General features: G+C 39.6%; 1 protein-coding gene across 1 annotated transcript; it reads right to left on the bottom strand.

The window, feature by feature from the left end:
* Window positions 1–940: 940 nt before the first annotated feature.
* On the bottom strand, window positions 941–15804 carry Cavin4 (caveolae associated protein 4). The gene is made up of 2 exons (XM_005326323.5): window positions 15028–15804; window positions 941–8867 (listed from the first exon to the last, which is right to left on the bottom strand). The coding sequence occupies exons 1-2, from the start codon at window positions 15433–15435 to the stop codon at window positions 8184–8186; spliced, it is 1092 nt and encodes a 363-aa protein (XP_005326380.2). The 5' UTR covers window positions 15436–15804; the 3' UTR covers window positions 941–8183.
* Window positions 15805–15841: the final 37 nt, after the last annotated feature.

Raw genomic sequence — 15841 nt, 5'->3', positions numbered from 1 at the left:
TGGGTGATCCAACCCAATGCTGATTTGCTACCCCCTACACTACCAGCCCATGATTTTGATGTCCCCATCTTCTGGCAGCTGAGCCCACCAGCTCTAAACAACTAAATGCTAAAGAAATACAAACACATGAATATGGGCCAAAAAGGAATTGAGTCAAATCCACAGCAATCTCCTCCTAAGAAAACTATGTTCACTTTATCATCCCAGGTATGATTTTCTATGCCAGTGTGTGCCCTCAATTCCTAACCAAGAGCTGGTATACTCCAAACTGCAAGTGTAGAAACAATTATGGACATGTCCACTAGGTGTCAGCCTTGAGCTGCAGTGTTTGTTAGACCACAGCCAGGTAAACTACTAAGGCTTAAGCCCAGACTCTCTTAATGGAAAACACTTGGAGTCTGGGTGATTTCCTTTGCAGTGTGAACCAAGAGAACTGTAGTTAGCTCTTTGTATGCAAGGCATGATTTGATTTTTCAACAAGTAAAAATGCCATAAAGTTGAGCATGTCCCTCTGCTCAACATACTCCAGTGAGTCCCCTTCTTATTCAGAAGAAAAACCTTGCAACAGCCTAAACACTGGCATCCTCCCACTCTTCCTTCACTTCAGCCATGCTGTCTCCTGAAACACCCGCATGATTAACGCCTTAGATTCAAGATGTGTGACCACCTTATCAGGGGGGCCTTCTAGACGCCCTTTCTAAAAGAGCAGTAGCCTTCTCTGCCCTGCCACAACACTCTACCCATGGCCCTCAGTTCTCTTCACAACACTTAACATCATTCACTATTATCATATTCATTTACCAATTGTGAGTCACTCTGGAATTCTCAGAAAACAAGAGACTGTATGCTTTAGTCTTAGAACAGTACCAGACTCATACGTGTTCAATAAATACCCATCAAAAAACAGATGACCTCAATCAAAGATACTCAGAGGTCAGAATTCAGAGACATTTGTTTTTATTCAGTAAATACTTATATTTAATATTAAATTAACTCCTAATATTAAAAGACATCGAACTGTGGGAGGTACAAGAGATACCACCTTGCTGATGAGAAATGCAGCTTTTAAGTCCCTTCCACATAATTCAAAGTATCGCAGAGAAAGAACACACAATAGTATCAAATGCTTTACATAAAGAGCCATATGAGTATGAGTCATAGCTGCACATCATGAAAAACAATGGAACAAAAGATATGATGCATGCATTCATCCCTGGACACTTCATTTACTACCTGCCTCCAAAAAGAAGATTGTGCAATTCTTAAAATCTCCCTGGAAAGATGTTTCTGTAGAGTAGGAGCCTTTGAATCCCTTCTCCTGCAATTGAAACCCATTTTCTTTTGATAGTCCCTAGTGACAAGAGACCACTCCATTACTCTTCTCCAGATTCCTCAGTGTGTGCTATTTAAAATATTCCTGGCTTTGATCCTTAATTCACTATGAGAGGTTTTTTTTTTTTCCTATAAGACTTACGATTAAGTTTCATGGTATCCATTCCATTCTCCCATTCCTACACCTCATGCCACTGGTAAGAAAAAAAAATGTGATAGTCATATTTTCTGCATAAAATTTTGAGAAAAATTCAGGGAAAAAAGTCCACTAAATGCACACGGCTTAGTTTTCATCAAACCACAGGAGTGAACCACAGGCTCTTTTGGACCCTAACCAATTGTAGCCTCTCTCCAGAGACTCTAACCTCACAGGTGTCATCATCCTAGAAGGAAAAGGAAAAGGGGTGGGGAGAGATGCTTAAGCAGATTATTACTGGAAGACAACTTCTCTTAATATGGGAGAATAACTAGTAAATCTTAGGTGAATGTATTATCTAACACAGATTTCTGTGATTTCTCTGTGAAAAATGATGCATGAATTTCAAGCAAGAATATTTTGGTATATTTCCCTCATGAATTTACAATCTATGATTTATTTGGATATTTCTCTCCTGTTAAAAGAAAATTTAGTCCTATATTTTGACAGTTGACAAGCATATCAGTGCTTCCTTCTGAAATCTTCTCTACTGCTTTGAACTAGAACCAAGCACATTCCATGCATAATTCACTTAATTTATTTCCTCTCCTTATGGGAATGTTCTAAATAAATTGGCCACTTGAAAGGTGCTAACACAATCAAGTGACACATTCATTTCAATAGATTTTTACTTTACCCTAAAAAAAAAACATAACCAGGGTTTGGGAATTTGAATCTTGTTCAGATAATAGATATAATGAGACCCCGATAATTTATAAATACTGGCCTATGCGAGATTATTGGGATAACTTGGCTGCTTCACATTATGCTGTGGGCAAATTTCAGCCAAGACTGAAATGATACCTTAATGGACTCACAGCAAGAAACCGAGCCAAAACCTACAGACTATGGTGCTCATTCTTGAAAATCTTCTTGAAAAGACAACAAAAGAAAAGCTTAATTTGCAAGTTAGGCAGCTGTAAAATCTTTACTCCTTCCTTCTAACTGCCATAATTTCTCTCGAAAACCCACGTCACATATTTATATTTTAACAAGTTGCATATCCTGCCCTCTCTCCTGGATTGTCATCTGTAATGACCAACTTGCCTTCCCACTTCCATTGGTCCTTGCGGAAAATTGGCACCTCACCTCTGGGTCTAAACAGGTCTCAGAAGTAACAGCCAAGTTCACTGGGCTACATTTAACTCTGCACAAGGCCTCAAAGCACAAAATAGGCAGCCTTCAAATTGGATCTTATATCCTAGTGGTATGGATATTTCTGGCCCAGGGCCCTGACCCCTCCATCTCCTATCTCTTGCTATGTGCCCAATTAAATTGGGAGTCACTTAAGAGGGGAGGCCCCCAATGCCATTGCCCTCCCTGGCTGAATATGAGGCAGGCCTGTGGGCATCCCTGCCAGCTGATGAAAGGAACTGTGCCTTTTGAGTGGAACCATGCTCTTCCCTGCTGCCACACCAGGGCATTCGGGTCCCAGGGACAAGAGAGGATTTATCCAGTCTTGGCTCTATAGAGAATTTGCCTGATGCCCTATGTTTGGGGGATTTATTGGACATTTGCCCAATCCTGTATGAAGCCTCCATCAGTCAAAATGTTGGAGGGGCAGAAGAATGGTTGCTCCAAACCCATCCTGAATGCCTAAAACATTTTTGATGTTGTGACTCAGAACCAATATGACAGACACTTGAAGGGATCACATATGAAAACAAAGAACCCATGAAGAGCTGGAGGCTCTTGCTGCAAAGCATGGCAGCTGATTTGAGTAGCAACCTGTATCTGGGCAACTGGCCTTCACTGATGTAGCAGGTCACAGAAGCTGGTATTGTGGTGACAGCTGAAATAAAGAACAGCTTGGGTTGGAGTTCTCAGGTGCCCATAAATGGTTAGAGGAAAAAAAACACAATCCATTCTAAAAAACAGCAGTAGTTTTCTTTTTGGACCACACAATGAGCAAGCAGAACTCTGGCCTTGGGTAAAGAAAGAGATGGGGGAGAAGCTCTTAATGGCCTACAAGGACAGTTCTGTTTCTCAAGGACTTGGACGTCCAGGAGATGGAGGGGGAGGGCAAGGTGCTTATTAGAGCTAGAAAGGGAGCTCTTGGATGCAGGGCTGCTGCCAGGGTAGGGAGAGCCACCATGGCTGCAGGGAGCACACCTCTAGCATAGGAGATCTGAGCACAGGCTCAGCTACACTGAGGGACAAGGAACCAAGGCTCAGAGCAGAGGAGCATCAGGAACGTGCCTAAAGTCACAGAACCTGGCCTTTCCTGTGTCACTCATTGGCACAGCTATGTGTCCAAGTCAAAAGCCAGCAATCCCTTGCTTCCCATCATAACCCAGGCCCAAGTTTACCCGCTCCACAATCTCAGTTCCAGTACTGCTCTCCCAACTAGAAAAATGGTCTCTGCCCCTGGTGTGTTAAAGGTCTCCTTTCTGAAATATCCTATATCACTTCTTGACTTAAAAATCTCTCCATGGCTCTCTATGGCCCTGGATATAAAACTCCAAACACCATACAACCTTGGTAGCTGCTTCCTGTCTAGAACTCCATGTTACTTGGCTTCAGACTGGTCTTCGAAGTGTCTCATCTTAAACAGTACTTTCTCTAGCTGTTCCTGACAGCCTTTCCCCAGACTGTGAGGTGTTCCCTCAGCTCCCCATCATCCTCTCTTGAATCCAAGCATGACACATCCATCTCCTCCACCAGGAGAAAACTTCCTTAGGCACAGTGACCACATCTCTCATCTGTAGATTCAGGATATAGTTCACCAACACATAGGAGGCTCTCCGAGTGCTGGTGACCCAAAGATGAGCAGACACAGTTCCTATCCTTGAGAAGCAGTCTACTTTAGAAGACAGTTACACAAATAAACCACAGTGCACTGCACGTGCTAGGGCAGATGATCAAAATGCTCTATAAATACCCCCCATCTCTACAGTTCCACCGTCTTATACACAGCACTGGTCACATTGCTCAATTATTGCTGGATTGTCTGCCAGAATACTGCAAGCTCCAAAACTAAGGATTGGGAAGGAGATGATGAGATTCCTATTGTCTTTGAATCCCTAGTTCCTTACACAGAATCTGACACATAGATGCTAAATATACTCAATAAATGGAGTAATTAAACATGCCTTCCCTAGGGGATGACCACAAAGCTAAAACAAGGACACTAACATTACTGCTGAACTTGAAAGTCATATCCCAGAATCAAAGGGAAAAGTCACCCTCCAGGCAAGACATACAGCCTAGGTGTCAAGTAGCACAGCAATGAACAGAGGGGTAGGAGTGGGTGATGAGCACAGCTGATTTTAGGAAAACATACAAAGTAAATACAAAGCCCAAAGATATTCTGCTACTCTATTCTATACTCAGTCCTAATAGACTCACAGTGGAGCAGCTGTTATCCTAGACCTCCTATCCACCACTCAAGAAGCACACTGATAGATTCTGACTTGGAAAGGAATGCTATAAATCCCCCTCAGCCATGACATATCTCAGAGATGATCCATAGAATGACACGAAATTTTACATGAAGCTTTTTCATTGTTCATTCACTACAGACCAGATACTATCACACCTCAAATTCAAACAGATCTAAGATAAAAACCTAACAGTTTCATTCCCCTTACTTGGGGATTGGAATCTATAAATTTTCTTTGCAGGGTTCAATAAAAGCAGCTATAGAAAACATGTCTCAGCAGAAGAAAAAAAAAAAACAGACCCATGATTTTATCTAATGGAATTGCACAGTTAACAATGACCCTGAGAAATACTTTACATAACTTTACATAAATACTTTTTTTGGTTGATAAGAATTACAATGAACTTTGGGCCTTGTTCTAAACCAAACCTTTTAATGTGCATGGAAGGCAAAGAATGAAGTTAGAATGGTTTGCACTTTCATTCTGGTTTTATTTTCCATTTTGGGGGCGCTCACAGGAATCCCCACATAATACACTCTCAGAACGCTCAACTTTCATGTACTTTATTTCACTTCTGCCCTATTTCTCTAACCTATAATGCAGAACTGGGCCACTATCCATTGACAAGGAAAGCACCTGGATTATCACATACAGCAGACAGACTTGCACTTCCCTTCCCTCCTCTGTCCACTCCATGGAGATGGGTCAGACTGGGCTCCATGTTCCTTCCTGAGTGTTGTACTGTCTCATACCCATACCAAGAAAGGGGACAAATGTTGCTAATGATTTCATCCAAATAAACTGTTTAAAGTCTGGTATATATAATTTCTAAAAGAGATAAGTACATCAGTAATCTGTTCTGTGTTGTTTTAAGCTTTTAAAACAAGATATTGCCTGGAATATCCCTTACATTAAATAAGATGCATGATTTTGCAAATTATCATCTTTATACCAAGAAAAGAGGGTGAGAGTAGAAGAAATTATCAATGTGGAATTTAAGAATGCCCTAAATATAAGAAGTAGTGTCAGGAGACAGAAGAAACATGGAAAACCTGAGCAGCAAGAAATCAGTACAGGATTACTATGAACCGCCAGCAACATGAAATTGTTTTAGTGGTTTCCAGGGTTGCACTAAATCTAACATGAAGAAGAGCTGACCAGTTTATAACTACTTCCTCATCAAAATTCAAATGCACCTATATGAGAAATGTTCCATAAAATGGCAAGTCTGCTTATATAATGGTCAGTAAGCAAAATTCCCTGACAGTAACATTTACAAAAAATTGTTTTAACCCAACTGATAAATATTCTACCTAGTGATAGAAAAAAATTTGCCACTTCTTTACATTAACTTCTTTACATTCTTCCTTAGAAACGTACATGCTACAAAAAGGTTACTACATCAGACTTTGTTTGCATGTTGTTGTTTGATTAGTGAAAATATTTATAACTAGGACACTGACAACAAACTTTGCAGTATGTCTTTTTAAATTCAAATTTATTATGGCTCTTAAGAAAATGTATGATTAAGGCATCCAAGCTCCTTTTAAGCTGTAATAAAAATGTTTTCAGATTTATTCTTTCAAAGTTTTATTCAATGTTGTATACACTTTAGTTTTCAATATAAAAAGATAATGAGATGAACAATTTATGATTTTATGTATTCAGGCAGAATGAAGAGAAATCATGCTGAATCAAACTCCCAAACTCAAACATCTGGGTAACTGAGGCAAATATTTTAAAGCTGATTTGTGTGTGCCTGTGTGTACATGGCTATGTTTATTATTTTTAACTCTACATGATTATCCAAAACTGATCTGAGTGAGGGAAATTAGTATAGCCAATTATTGTCAAACTCTTCAAATTCTAACAATTTCATCATTTCTTTCATAACAAAAAAAAAAAGCAGAAGTTTTAAAATGCTGTAAGTACAGAACCAGATGACCCTTTCTTTCTTTAGCAAAAAACAGCTAACTTCCTGACTACACAGATCTAAAGCTAACAGCTAAGTGGAATCTGGTTTCCCCAAAGCAGCTATGATGAACGCCTGTAAACACATTTTAGACAGCTAGGCCCTGAAGGGCTCACTCTGGGAAACAGAAATCTTGGAGGTCATTTCCAAATCCACTGCATCACAGCTGACTTTAGAAAGGCCACTTGACAACAGAGCCACATTCTTACATCTCATGCTCTTCATACCAAAGTTGCTGTATGAGCTGGGGGTGTGGTTCCATGGTACAGCACTTGCCTGGCGTACGTGAGTGCTCTGGTTTGGATCCCCAGAACAGGGGTGGTGGGGGTGCTGCTATAGTCCACCACAGATCTAAATCCAAAAAAATATGAGAAAAGGATCTTCCGGGGAACATTATAAGACCCACCTAAAACCCAAAGTTTGGTTTTAGTCTTTGGTGAAAAAAAAAAAAAATGGTCATTTATTTTTCACTCTTGATTCTGTGAAGACTCCTGAAGACCAACTTTACTTTCTGTCCAACCGAGGCCTGCAGTGCCTGGTGCTCAGGGCTTCTTCAGAAGGTCTAAGTATTTGATTCTGGTTTTGAGGGAAGAGTGTAGTTTCTGTTTCTCTGGATGTGCTTCTTGTTCCCCTAGATTGTGTAACATTCCTCTGACCTCACAACAGCCCTCTGAGAAGAGTAGGACAGACAAACCCTTTCTGTGTCTATCAATGAGATTCAGTAGATGACTCACCAGGTGTCTCACCATTAATAAAGCTATGACACTAAAACCAAACGTTCAAGTTCAGAACTTCAATTTTTTTTTAACGCAAAAGCTTCAAAAAGGGGTGTGACTCTTTGCTTACAAAATAACCTGTTGATTCAAACATCTGGATTAGTTATAGTCTCCCCTTCGAGATTGGCTACAACATTAATCTAGACCAAAATTTAGAATTCACTAGGAAATGATGGGCACAAATTTGTCCTTCATTTATTTTGGATGCCCAAACATCTACCTGGCCTGAGTTAGGCAACCACTTTCCTGATGTCCAAGAGAAAGGTTAAACTTAAAAAGCCACAGCTGCCACAAGAAAGAATGATGTAAGAGAAAAAGCTGCTGGAATCATACAGGCTCAGGGGAAACAGAATTCCCAAGGAAGTTACAAACAAAAGTATGCAACATTTATATGATCTTCAAGATTTTAAACATAAGAAATGAAATAGCCCTACCATTTTTTTCCCTACACAGCATAAAAATAAATGACTATTCAAACTAAAAATGCATGATTAAGGAGATGTAGACTGACTCTGAATTCCTCTTTATGAAGACTGCTTTAAATCTAACAAAAGAGACTCATCATCCTCCACTCTCACTTGAGGTTTAAAAGTAACCTTTAAAGGCTCTGGGGTTGGGACGTCTCCCCCTTCTCGGGGAGCATACCCCACCCTGGTGGCCTCCTGTTCTGTGTCACTGGGCTCATCAGTGTGCAGCTCATGGACAGGGCCCAGAGATGGGCTCCCTGCAATGATATCCACACCCATCTCCCTGTCCCCATCCAGACCTTGGGTCACTGTGGGGTCCTTTGCTTTCCTCAGGCTACGCATCTTAAAAGCTTCCTTTGAGGGAGCAGCATTAGAAATAGACTTCTTAAATCTCTCCCCTGACTGTTTCAGCCTCTCCCCTGACTGCCTCAGCCTCTCCCCCGACTGCCTTAACCTTTCTCGCCTCTCTGGAGTCACTATTCTAGTTCTAATTCTGTTCACTTTCTTGTCAAAATTCTGCCGTGTCTTCTGCATGTTTTCTTTGGAAAATGCCTTTTTGATGTTATCAATGCGCTCCTTGCCTGACTTTGTAAGCCTGGCAGATCTGCTTTCTTCAACATAATATTCTTCATCCGAAGAAAGATCTATTGGGGGATCAAAGGCTTCATCTTCCTCCTCCTGATTCTCAGTTAGGTTTCTGTCTTTAACAATAGACAGAGATGTTGGACACCGAATCTCTTCCTGAAGGACAGAAAAAAACAAAGCATATTAGTGCTTCTTTTGTAGTAGAAAAACTCTTACCTATGGTCAACCTGCAGACCTCCTCCATAATCCTTTCTCTGCTGCTCCTTAAAATAGACTCCTATAGTGCAAGAATTAAAATCAAGAATCAATAAATGGGATGGATTCAAACTAAAACGTTTTTTCTCAGCAAAAGAAACAATCAGTGAGGTGAATAAAGAGCCTACATCTTGGGAGCAAATTTTTACCCTGCACACATCAGATAGAGCACTAATCTCTAGGGTATACAAAGAACTCAAAAAGCTAAACATCAAAAACACAAATAGCCCAATTAATTAATAAATGGCCAAGGACCTGAACAGACAATTCTCAGAAGATGATAAATCAATCAACAGATATGTGAAAAATGTTCAATATCTGTAGCAATTAGAGAAATGCAAATCAAAACTACTCTAAGATTTCATCTCACTCCTGTCAGAATGGCAGCTATTAAGAATACAAACAACAATAAGTGTTGGCGAGGATGTGAGAGAAAAGGCTCACTCATACATTGCTGGTTGCCTGCAAACTGGTGCAGCCAATATGGAAAGCAGTATGGAGATTCCTTGGAAAACTGGGAATGGAACCACAATTTGATCCAGCTATCCTTCCCCTCAGTCTATACCCAAAGGACTTAAAAACAGCATACCAGGGACACAAGCCACATCAATGTTTACAGCAGCACAATTCACAATAGCTAAACTGTGGAACCAACCTAGATGCTCTTCAGTAGGTGAATGGATTAAAAAAATATGCTATATATACACAATGGAATATTACTCAGCAATAAAAGAGAATAAAATCACAGCATTTGCAGGTAAATGGATGGAGTTGGAGAATATAATGCTAAGTGAAATTAGCCAATCCCCAAAAAACAAATGCCAAATGTTTTCTCTGATATAAGGAGGTGGATTCATAGTGGGGTAGGGAGTGGGGTGTGCATGGGAGGAATAGATGAACTATAGATAGGGCAGAGGGGTGGGGGGGACATGAGGTTAGAAATGATGGTGGGATGAGATGGACATCATTATCCAAAACACATGTACAAAGACATGAATGGTACGAATGTACTTTGTATACAACCAGAGATACGAAAAACTGTAATGCATTCCACTGTCATATAACAAATTGGAATAAAAAAATTATTTTTAATTGACCTTTCTCAGGTTTCTCACTTGTTGTCCCTTTTCTCACACTTTATCTTCACCTTCCCCCTTCTCCTAAGATGAAGACCCATCTAAACGATGATCAGACTGCTCCACCCGGATATCACACAGACACCTCAAACTGAGCAAGTCCAAAAATCAACACCCACCCACCATCCTCTCCACTTGCACTTTTCCTGTACCTCCCAGCACCAATAACCATCCACGTGCTACAGAAGGCAGAAACCTCAGAATCGTTACACCAAAGTTTCCTCTTCTTGCCTCACATTCAACAGTTTGCCAAGTATTGTCACCTAGTCCCCTCTCCCTTCACACTTTTCTACCAATGTCTTAATTCAGGTCCTTGTCATCTGAGGCCTGAACCTGTGCACTAAATCCTTACTTCTACCTCTTCAGTTTGAGCTGACCCTACTTTTCCACTTCTCCAGACCAGCAACACACAATTCTCTCAATTCCTCCAGCACCAACAATGCCAGATATGTCAAAAGAATGAGAATTGAACTGGAAAACGTAACACACATGGATGGCCTTGAGAGTTAGACCAGCCCACAGATGTAAAGAAACCCAACTCAATACTCACGGATCACTTCTAAAAATAAACAGGTAAAACTTAAAGACCATGAGGTTTTTAACTACACCATGAATGACAGTTTTCTAAAGAAACTGTTCCTACTTGAGATTAATTCTACTCAATTAAAAAAAAAAAGAGAGAGGGCTGGGTTGTGGCTCAGTGATACAGTGCTTGCCTGGCCCATGTGAGACACTGAGTTTGATACTCAGCACCACATAAAGATGGATAAATAAAATAAAGGTATTTTGTGTCCATCTACAATAACAAAAAAAAATTTTAAGATATAATAAGTACACTAGAGGGACTGGGGTTATGGCTCAGCGGTAGAGCACTCGCCTCGCACGTGCGAGACCCTGAGTTCGATCCTCAGCACCACATAAAAAATAAATAAGCAAGTGAAAGGTGTTGTGTCCAACTACAACTAAAATATAAATTTTTAAAAAAATATATAATAAATACACTACATATAAAACTTAGCCTGACAGTCAGGAAGGAATCCCTGGAACCTTATTTCTTTGAATACTTACTTCAAATTAAATTCTTTGGCTACAGGATTGCAGTGACTATGAGCTTAAAAAAAAAAAAAAGCAGAGGTGGGCGTATCATAACTCTCTGATGAATCAGAGTCAGCAAAAGTAGTACCCCCCCACCCCCTTCCTGACACCTGCTGCAGGGAGTAGCTTCAGCAACACAGTGTGGGTTGGTCTGGCCTAAAAAAGGTATAATTAGAAAAGGAAGGAGCGGAAAAGTAATTACTGCTTGGTAGGGAAAAAAAACCCTCACAATCTTGCTATGAAAACTTCAGATATAGCTTGCCTCTGAAATCACACACTCCTCTCCTCAACTACACAACAAATAGTATAAAATCAGGCTTAAAACCAAAGCAAAATGCCAGGGACAGTGGTGTATGCCTGTAATCCCAGTGGCCTGGGAGAGACTAAGGCAGGAGGATCACAAATTCAAACTTAGCCTCAGCAACTTAGTGAGGCCCTGACTCAAAGTAAAAAATAAGGGCTGGGGATGTGGCTCAGGCAGTGGCGCGCTCGCCTGGCATGCGTGCGGCCCGGGTTCGATCCTTAGCACCGCATGCAAACAAAGATGCTGTGTCCGCCGAAAACTGGACTGGAGGATAAATATTGAAATTCTCTCTTCTCTCTCTCTCTCTCTCTTTAAAAAATAAAAATAAAAAATAAAGTAAAAAATAAAAAGGGCTGGGGATATAGCCTGGTGGTTAAGCATCTCTGGGTTCAAACTCTGGTACCCCCACCTCCACCCCCCAAATAAAAGTAAAACAGATGCAGAGTCAGAAAAAGTAGTTGCTATGGAAACTTGTGACAACTCTTCTGAGTTAGCAATACCATGAGTTAAAGGGAAAAAAATCAAAGATTGTAGTTGATCTTCAATTATATTTGTTTATAAAAGTCTAGGTTAAAAAAAAATTTTTTTAAGTAACATGTTTTTGACTCAAGGGTCAGAGTAAGCTAAATTTGACTGAACATCCATATATCCAGGGGATTTTAGGAACATAGAATCTTAAGGGAATAGTCAAATATCTCCCTTGGCCATTTATGTTTCTGATACCACAAGTACAAGAAGATATAGTGCAAGTCCTAGCTTGTAGGATGAGAGGGGTCATGATGAGAATGTGTTCACATCGTAACTGTTTAAGAAATGCCAGGTACTTTTTAAAATGCCAATATTCAGGATTGGGCGGAAACTTAGCCATACACAACTATAGGAGATATGAGATCAAAAGATTACAGCCAAGAAAATATTAGTAGAGAGAGTGTCTCCACATAATCATTTATACACATTATGAAAATTTTAACTAATAACAACTATGTGCATGTCATATACACTGTTCTAACATAAAATAAATTTATGAATTCAAGTTCTATGTCCATTGTTAGATGTCAATATCTTTTCTCTATTTGCTTATAGAAGAATGGCAGTTGCTTTTTTTAACTTTTTCTGGTAGTTGTAGATGAACAGCATGTCTTCATTTTATTTGTGGTGTGTGTGTGTGTGCATGTGTGTTTATGTGATGCTAAGGATGAAACCCAGTGCTCATATTTGCTAGTCAAGCGCTCTGCCACTGAGCTATAGCCCTAGCCCCAGCAATTTTTTTTTTTTTGACAAACTACTGTTTACTCTGAACAACTTAATTCACAAAATCTTCATGATATTATACGTTACAAGAAATGAGATTTGGGGGCTGGGGATGTGGCTCAAGCGGTAGCGCGCTTGCCTGGCATACGTGCGGCCCAGGTTCGATCCTCAGCACCACATACGAACAAAGATGTTGTGTCCACTGAAAATTTTTTAAAAATTCTCTCTCTCTCTCTCTCTCTTTTAAAAAAAAAAAGAAAAAGAAAGAAATGAGATTTGCCTTAAACTAGTATCTGTCAGTTCCTTTAAGTAACTCTAGGGGCTCCAAAAAACAAAAAAAAAGAGTATGTTGCTAGTAAGTTATAGGGAATGAACAGGTGAATACAGAAACATAGCAACTTAAAAAAAAAAGGAAATATGTTGATGGACAAACAGTCAGAACTTTTAGGAAACCTCTTCACTGTAAGTTGTGTAAATCTGGGCTAGCACCTGATCCACTGCTTTGTACTAAAGTCCTCAAGAAAAATGTCAGATGCCAAGTGTGTTTCCTGGCAGGCCATGCGCAAGCAGAGGATGAGATATACCCATTACTGCAAATACCCCCAGAAGGAGAATCAAAGAACTGATATCACATTGTTCAATATCAAATCTAGATCCTCACTACACATACTTAACCCTGGACCTGGCCTCTGAAAGTGATGTGAAATGTTTCAGGCTGAAGAAGGGCCTCTAGGGACCTGGAAGGAAAGCGAAATGGTAAAGACTGCTAATGGAATAGTCCACTCTGTTCACCTTTGAAATCAGCATCCTTCTCTTTCCTTCCTATTCTTTTCCCTAATAACCTACAAGCACAAGCTTTTAAAAACAGATCTAAAATACCTCTCTAACGCTAGTGTAACTCTCATCAGTCAAGAGAGGGCTATGGAGAATTGACCAACGCATAGAGAATACTGTGCAGAGTTATAGGCCACCTCCCTAGTAGTTTGCAAATGTAATCCAACTGTCTTCCTATATCATTTTGTTTTTATTCTTCTATGGTTTTTCCCCTATGCACACAGGCATCCATCTTAAAAATATAGTTTTAATATGTACCGGTGAACATTCCTGCACATATTTCTGATGTCATGCTTAGAAAAAATTCTTTGACATGAAATTTTGGAGTTAAAGGCTTGGGTACTTTTAAAGTTTTTAATATACATCACAGAATTGCTCTCAAAAAATGTTGCACCAATTAATACTCCTGCCAGCAGAACATGAAACTGGTTGTTTTCTCCTACACTTAAACTGAGCATATGTTTTAGTAACTGCCAGTGTTTAAATATGTGAAAGATGAATTCTGTTCTTTCTTATTTCATCCTTTGTGAGCTGCCAGATAATGACTTTCCTGGTTTTTGTTTTAAACTGTAGGAAGAGAGTTCCAACTTTTCCTTTTCATTTGTAAGAGTTTTAAAAATATATTGTACACATTATGCATTTGCCATGAATATGCTCCTATTTCAAAAATTTTGAGTGCTGAGCAGGATTCTAGGAACTTAGCTCAATATATTATTATATTAATAAGCTAAGTAAAGAGACTTTGCAATCAGATAAATAGTAGTTTATGTGACTTCTGTATCTTTGGTATTATAATAACAATGTAAAAATGATTACTTGATTGTTAGGAAATAGATATTGTTTCTTATTATGACAAATGTAAAAATTCCCATAGACAAGTATATATTCTGAAAAGTTTGTATTTTGGGCTTTGTAGACTCTCCATGATGAGAAAAAAGATTATTGTTGGGGTACTGAACTCCAGTTTCTTCTTCATTTTTTTACTGTGCAGCTGATCAAACCCAGAGCCTTGGACATGCTAGACAAGCATCCCTTCCAGTTTCTTCTTTTTTGCAACAAGGAGGTGTTTTAAACTAGAGATCTCTTAGGTGGTCTCTAATTCTAACATTCTCAAAGACTACAAGAGGGTATCATGCTAATAAGGCTAATATACTAAAAGAGCTTCAGCAATATTAAATTTCAAAGGGAAGAAATAGCCTAAGCTATGAGCCACACAGTTCACATTACATGAAATGGTTGAGAGCTCAAAATACTGATATGAAAGATAGTGCACTAGTTAACATAGAAATGGTTTTGTTCTGAGGTCCCTTCTAATACAGAACTCTACCACATTAATATATACAATGGCTAAGATGTGACACTGGAAACCTCTGATATGACCTGTTGACAATTAAAGAATATAAGAGAACAGAAATCAAACTGAACACAAGTGCAAGCTTACCTGGAATATCACCACACGGAATTTATTTTTCTTCATTATTTCCTCTTGCTTGGTTTCAACTTTTGTCACATGAACTTGCTGCTTCTCCACCCGGGCCTTCACATCTTTAATGTGAGCACTGACTTTTCGTGTTTTCTCAAACAGCTTGTTAATGACATAGCCTGTATTGCTATGTGACTGTGAAAGCTTCAACAGGTCAATCTGAACAGATTTTATGGCATTTTCCATCTCCCTGTGTCTCTCTTCTATTCTCTTCTGGCTTGCCTGCACAGTGTCCACAATGGTGGCTACCTTGTCCAGCACAGTGACAATGGTAAGAGCAGCATCTTGGTCTTCATCCTCAGTAATACTCGACAGGCGATTCTGGGGGATTTTATCAGCATTTGAAGCAGACCCATTCTGTTCCATTTTATTTATTTCTTAGTGAAAGATGTCCTACTGCAATCAATTCGGACACCTGGAGCACAAAGCCAGCTCAATAACAGGCAACGGAATTGCTGAAAGGGCTGGAAACCCCACCCCTGGAGAACGGTCAAGTATTTATAACGACAAATACCCATACGTGACTGTTCTGCAATATGAGCCCTTGCAAAGGACCCGGGACTGTTCCAAACATGCTTGCTGACTGACTAAGGGACTCAAATAGGACTGTGTGGGTAGAAGAGGAAGGCTTTTTTAAAAAGTTCACTAAAGCCACCATGTTACTAATATTAAGCCTTGAAGCCAAGTAATAAAGCAAATTCCAAATACTGGCTGAAGCTTTTGTCTTTAGATAATTTCAAGCAGTATTTGTAAAACCAAAGGGGTTTTATGA

This window comes from Ictidomys tridecemlineatus, chromosome 4 (genome assembly GCF_052094955.1).
Source record: "Ictidomys tridecemlineatus isolate mIctTri1 chromosome 4, mIctTri1.hap1, whole genome shotgun sequence".
NCBI classification, from domain to species: Eukaryota; Metazoa; Chordata; class Mammalia; order Rodentia; family Sciuridae; genus Ictidomys; species Ictidomys tridecemlineatus.
The sequence above is the reverse complement of the archived record's forward strand: the minus strand, read 5'-3'. Positions and strand labels throughout refer to the sequence as shown.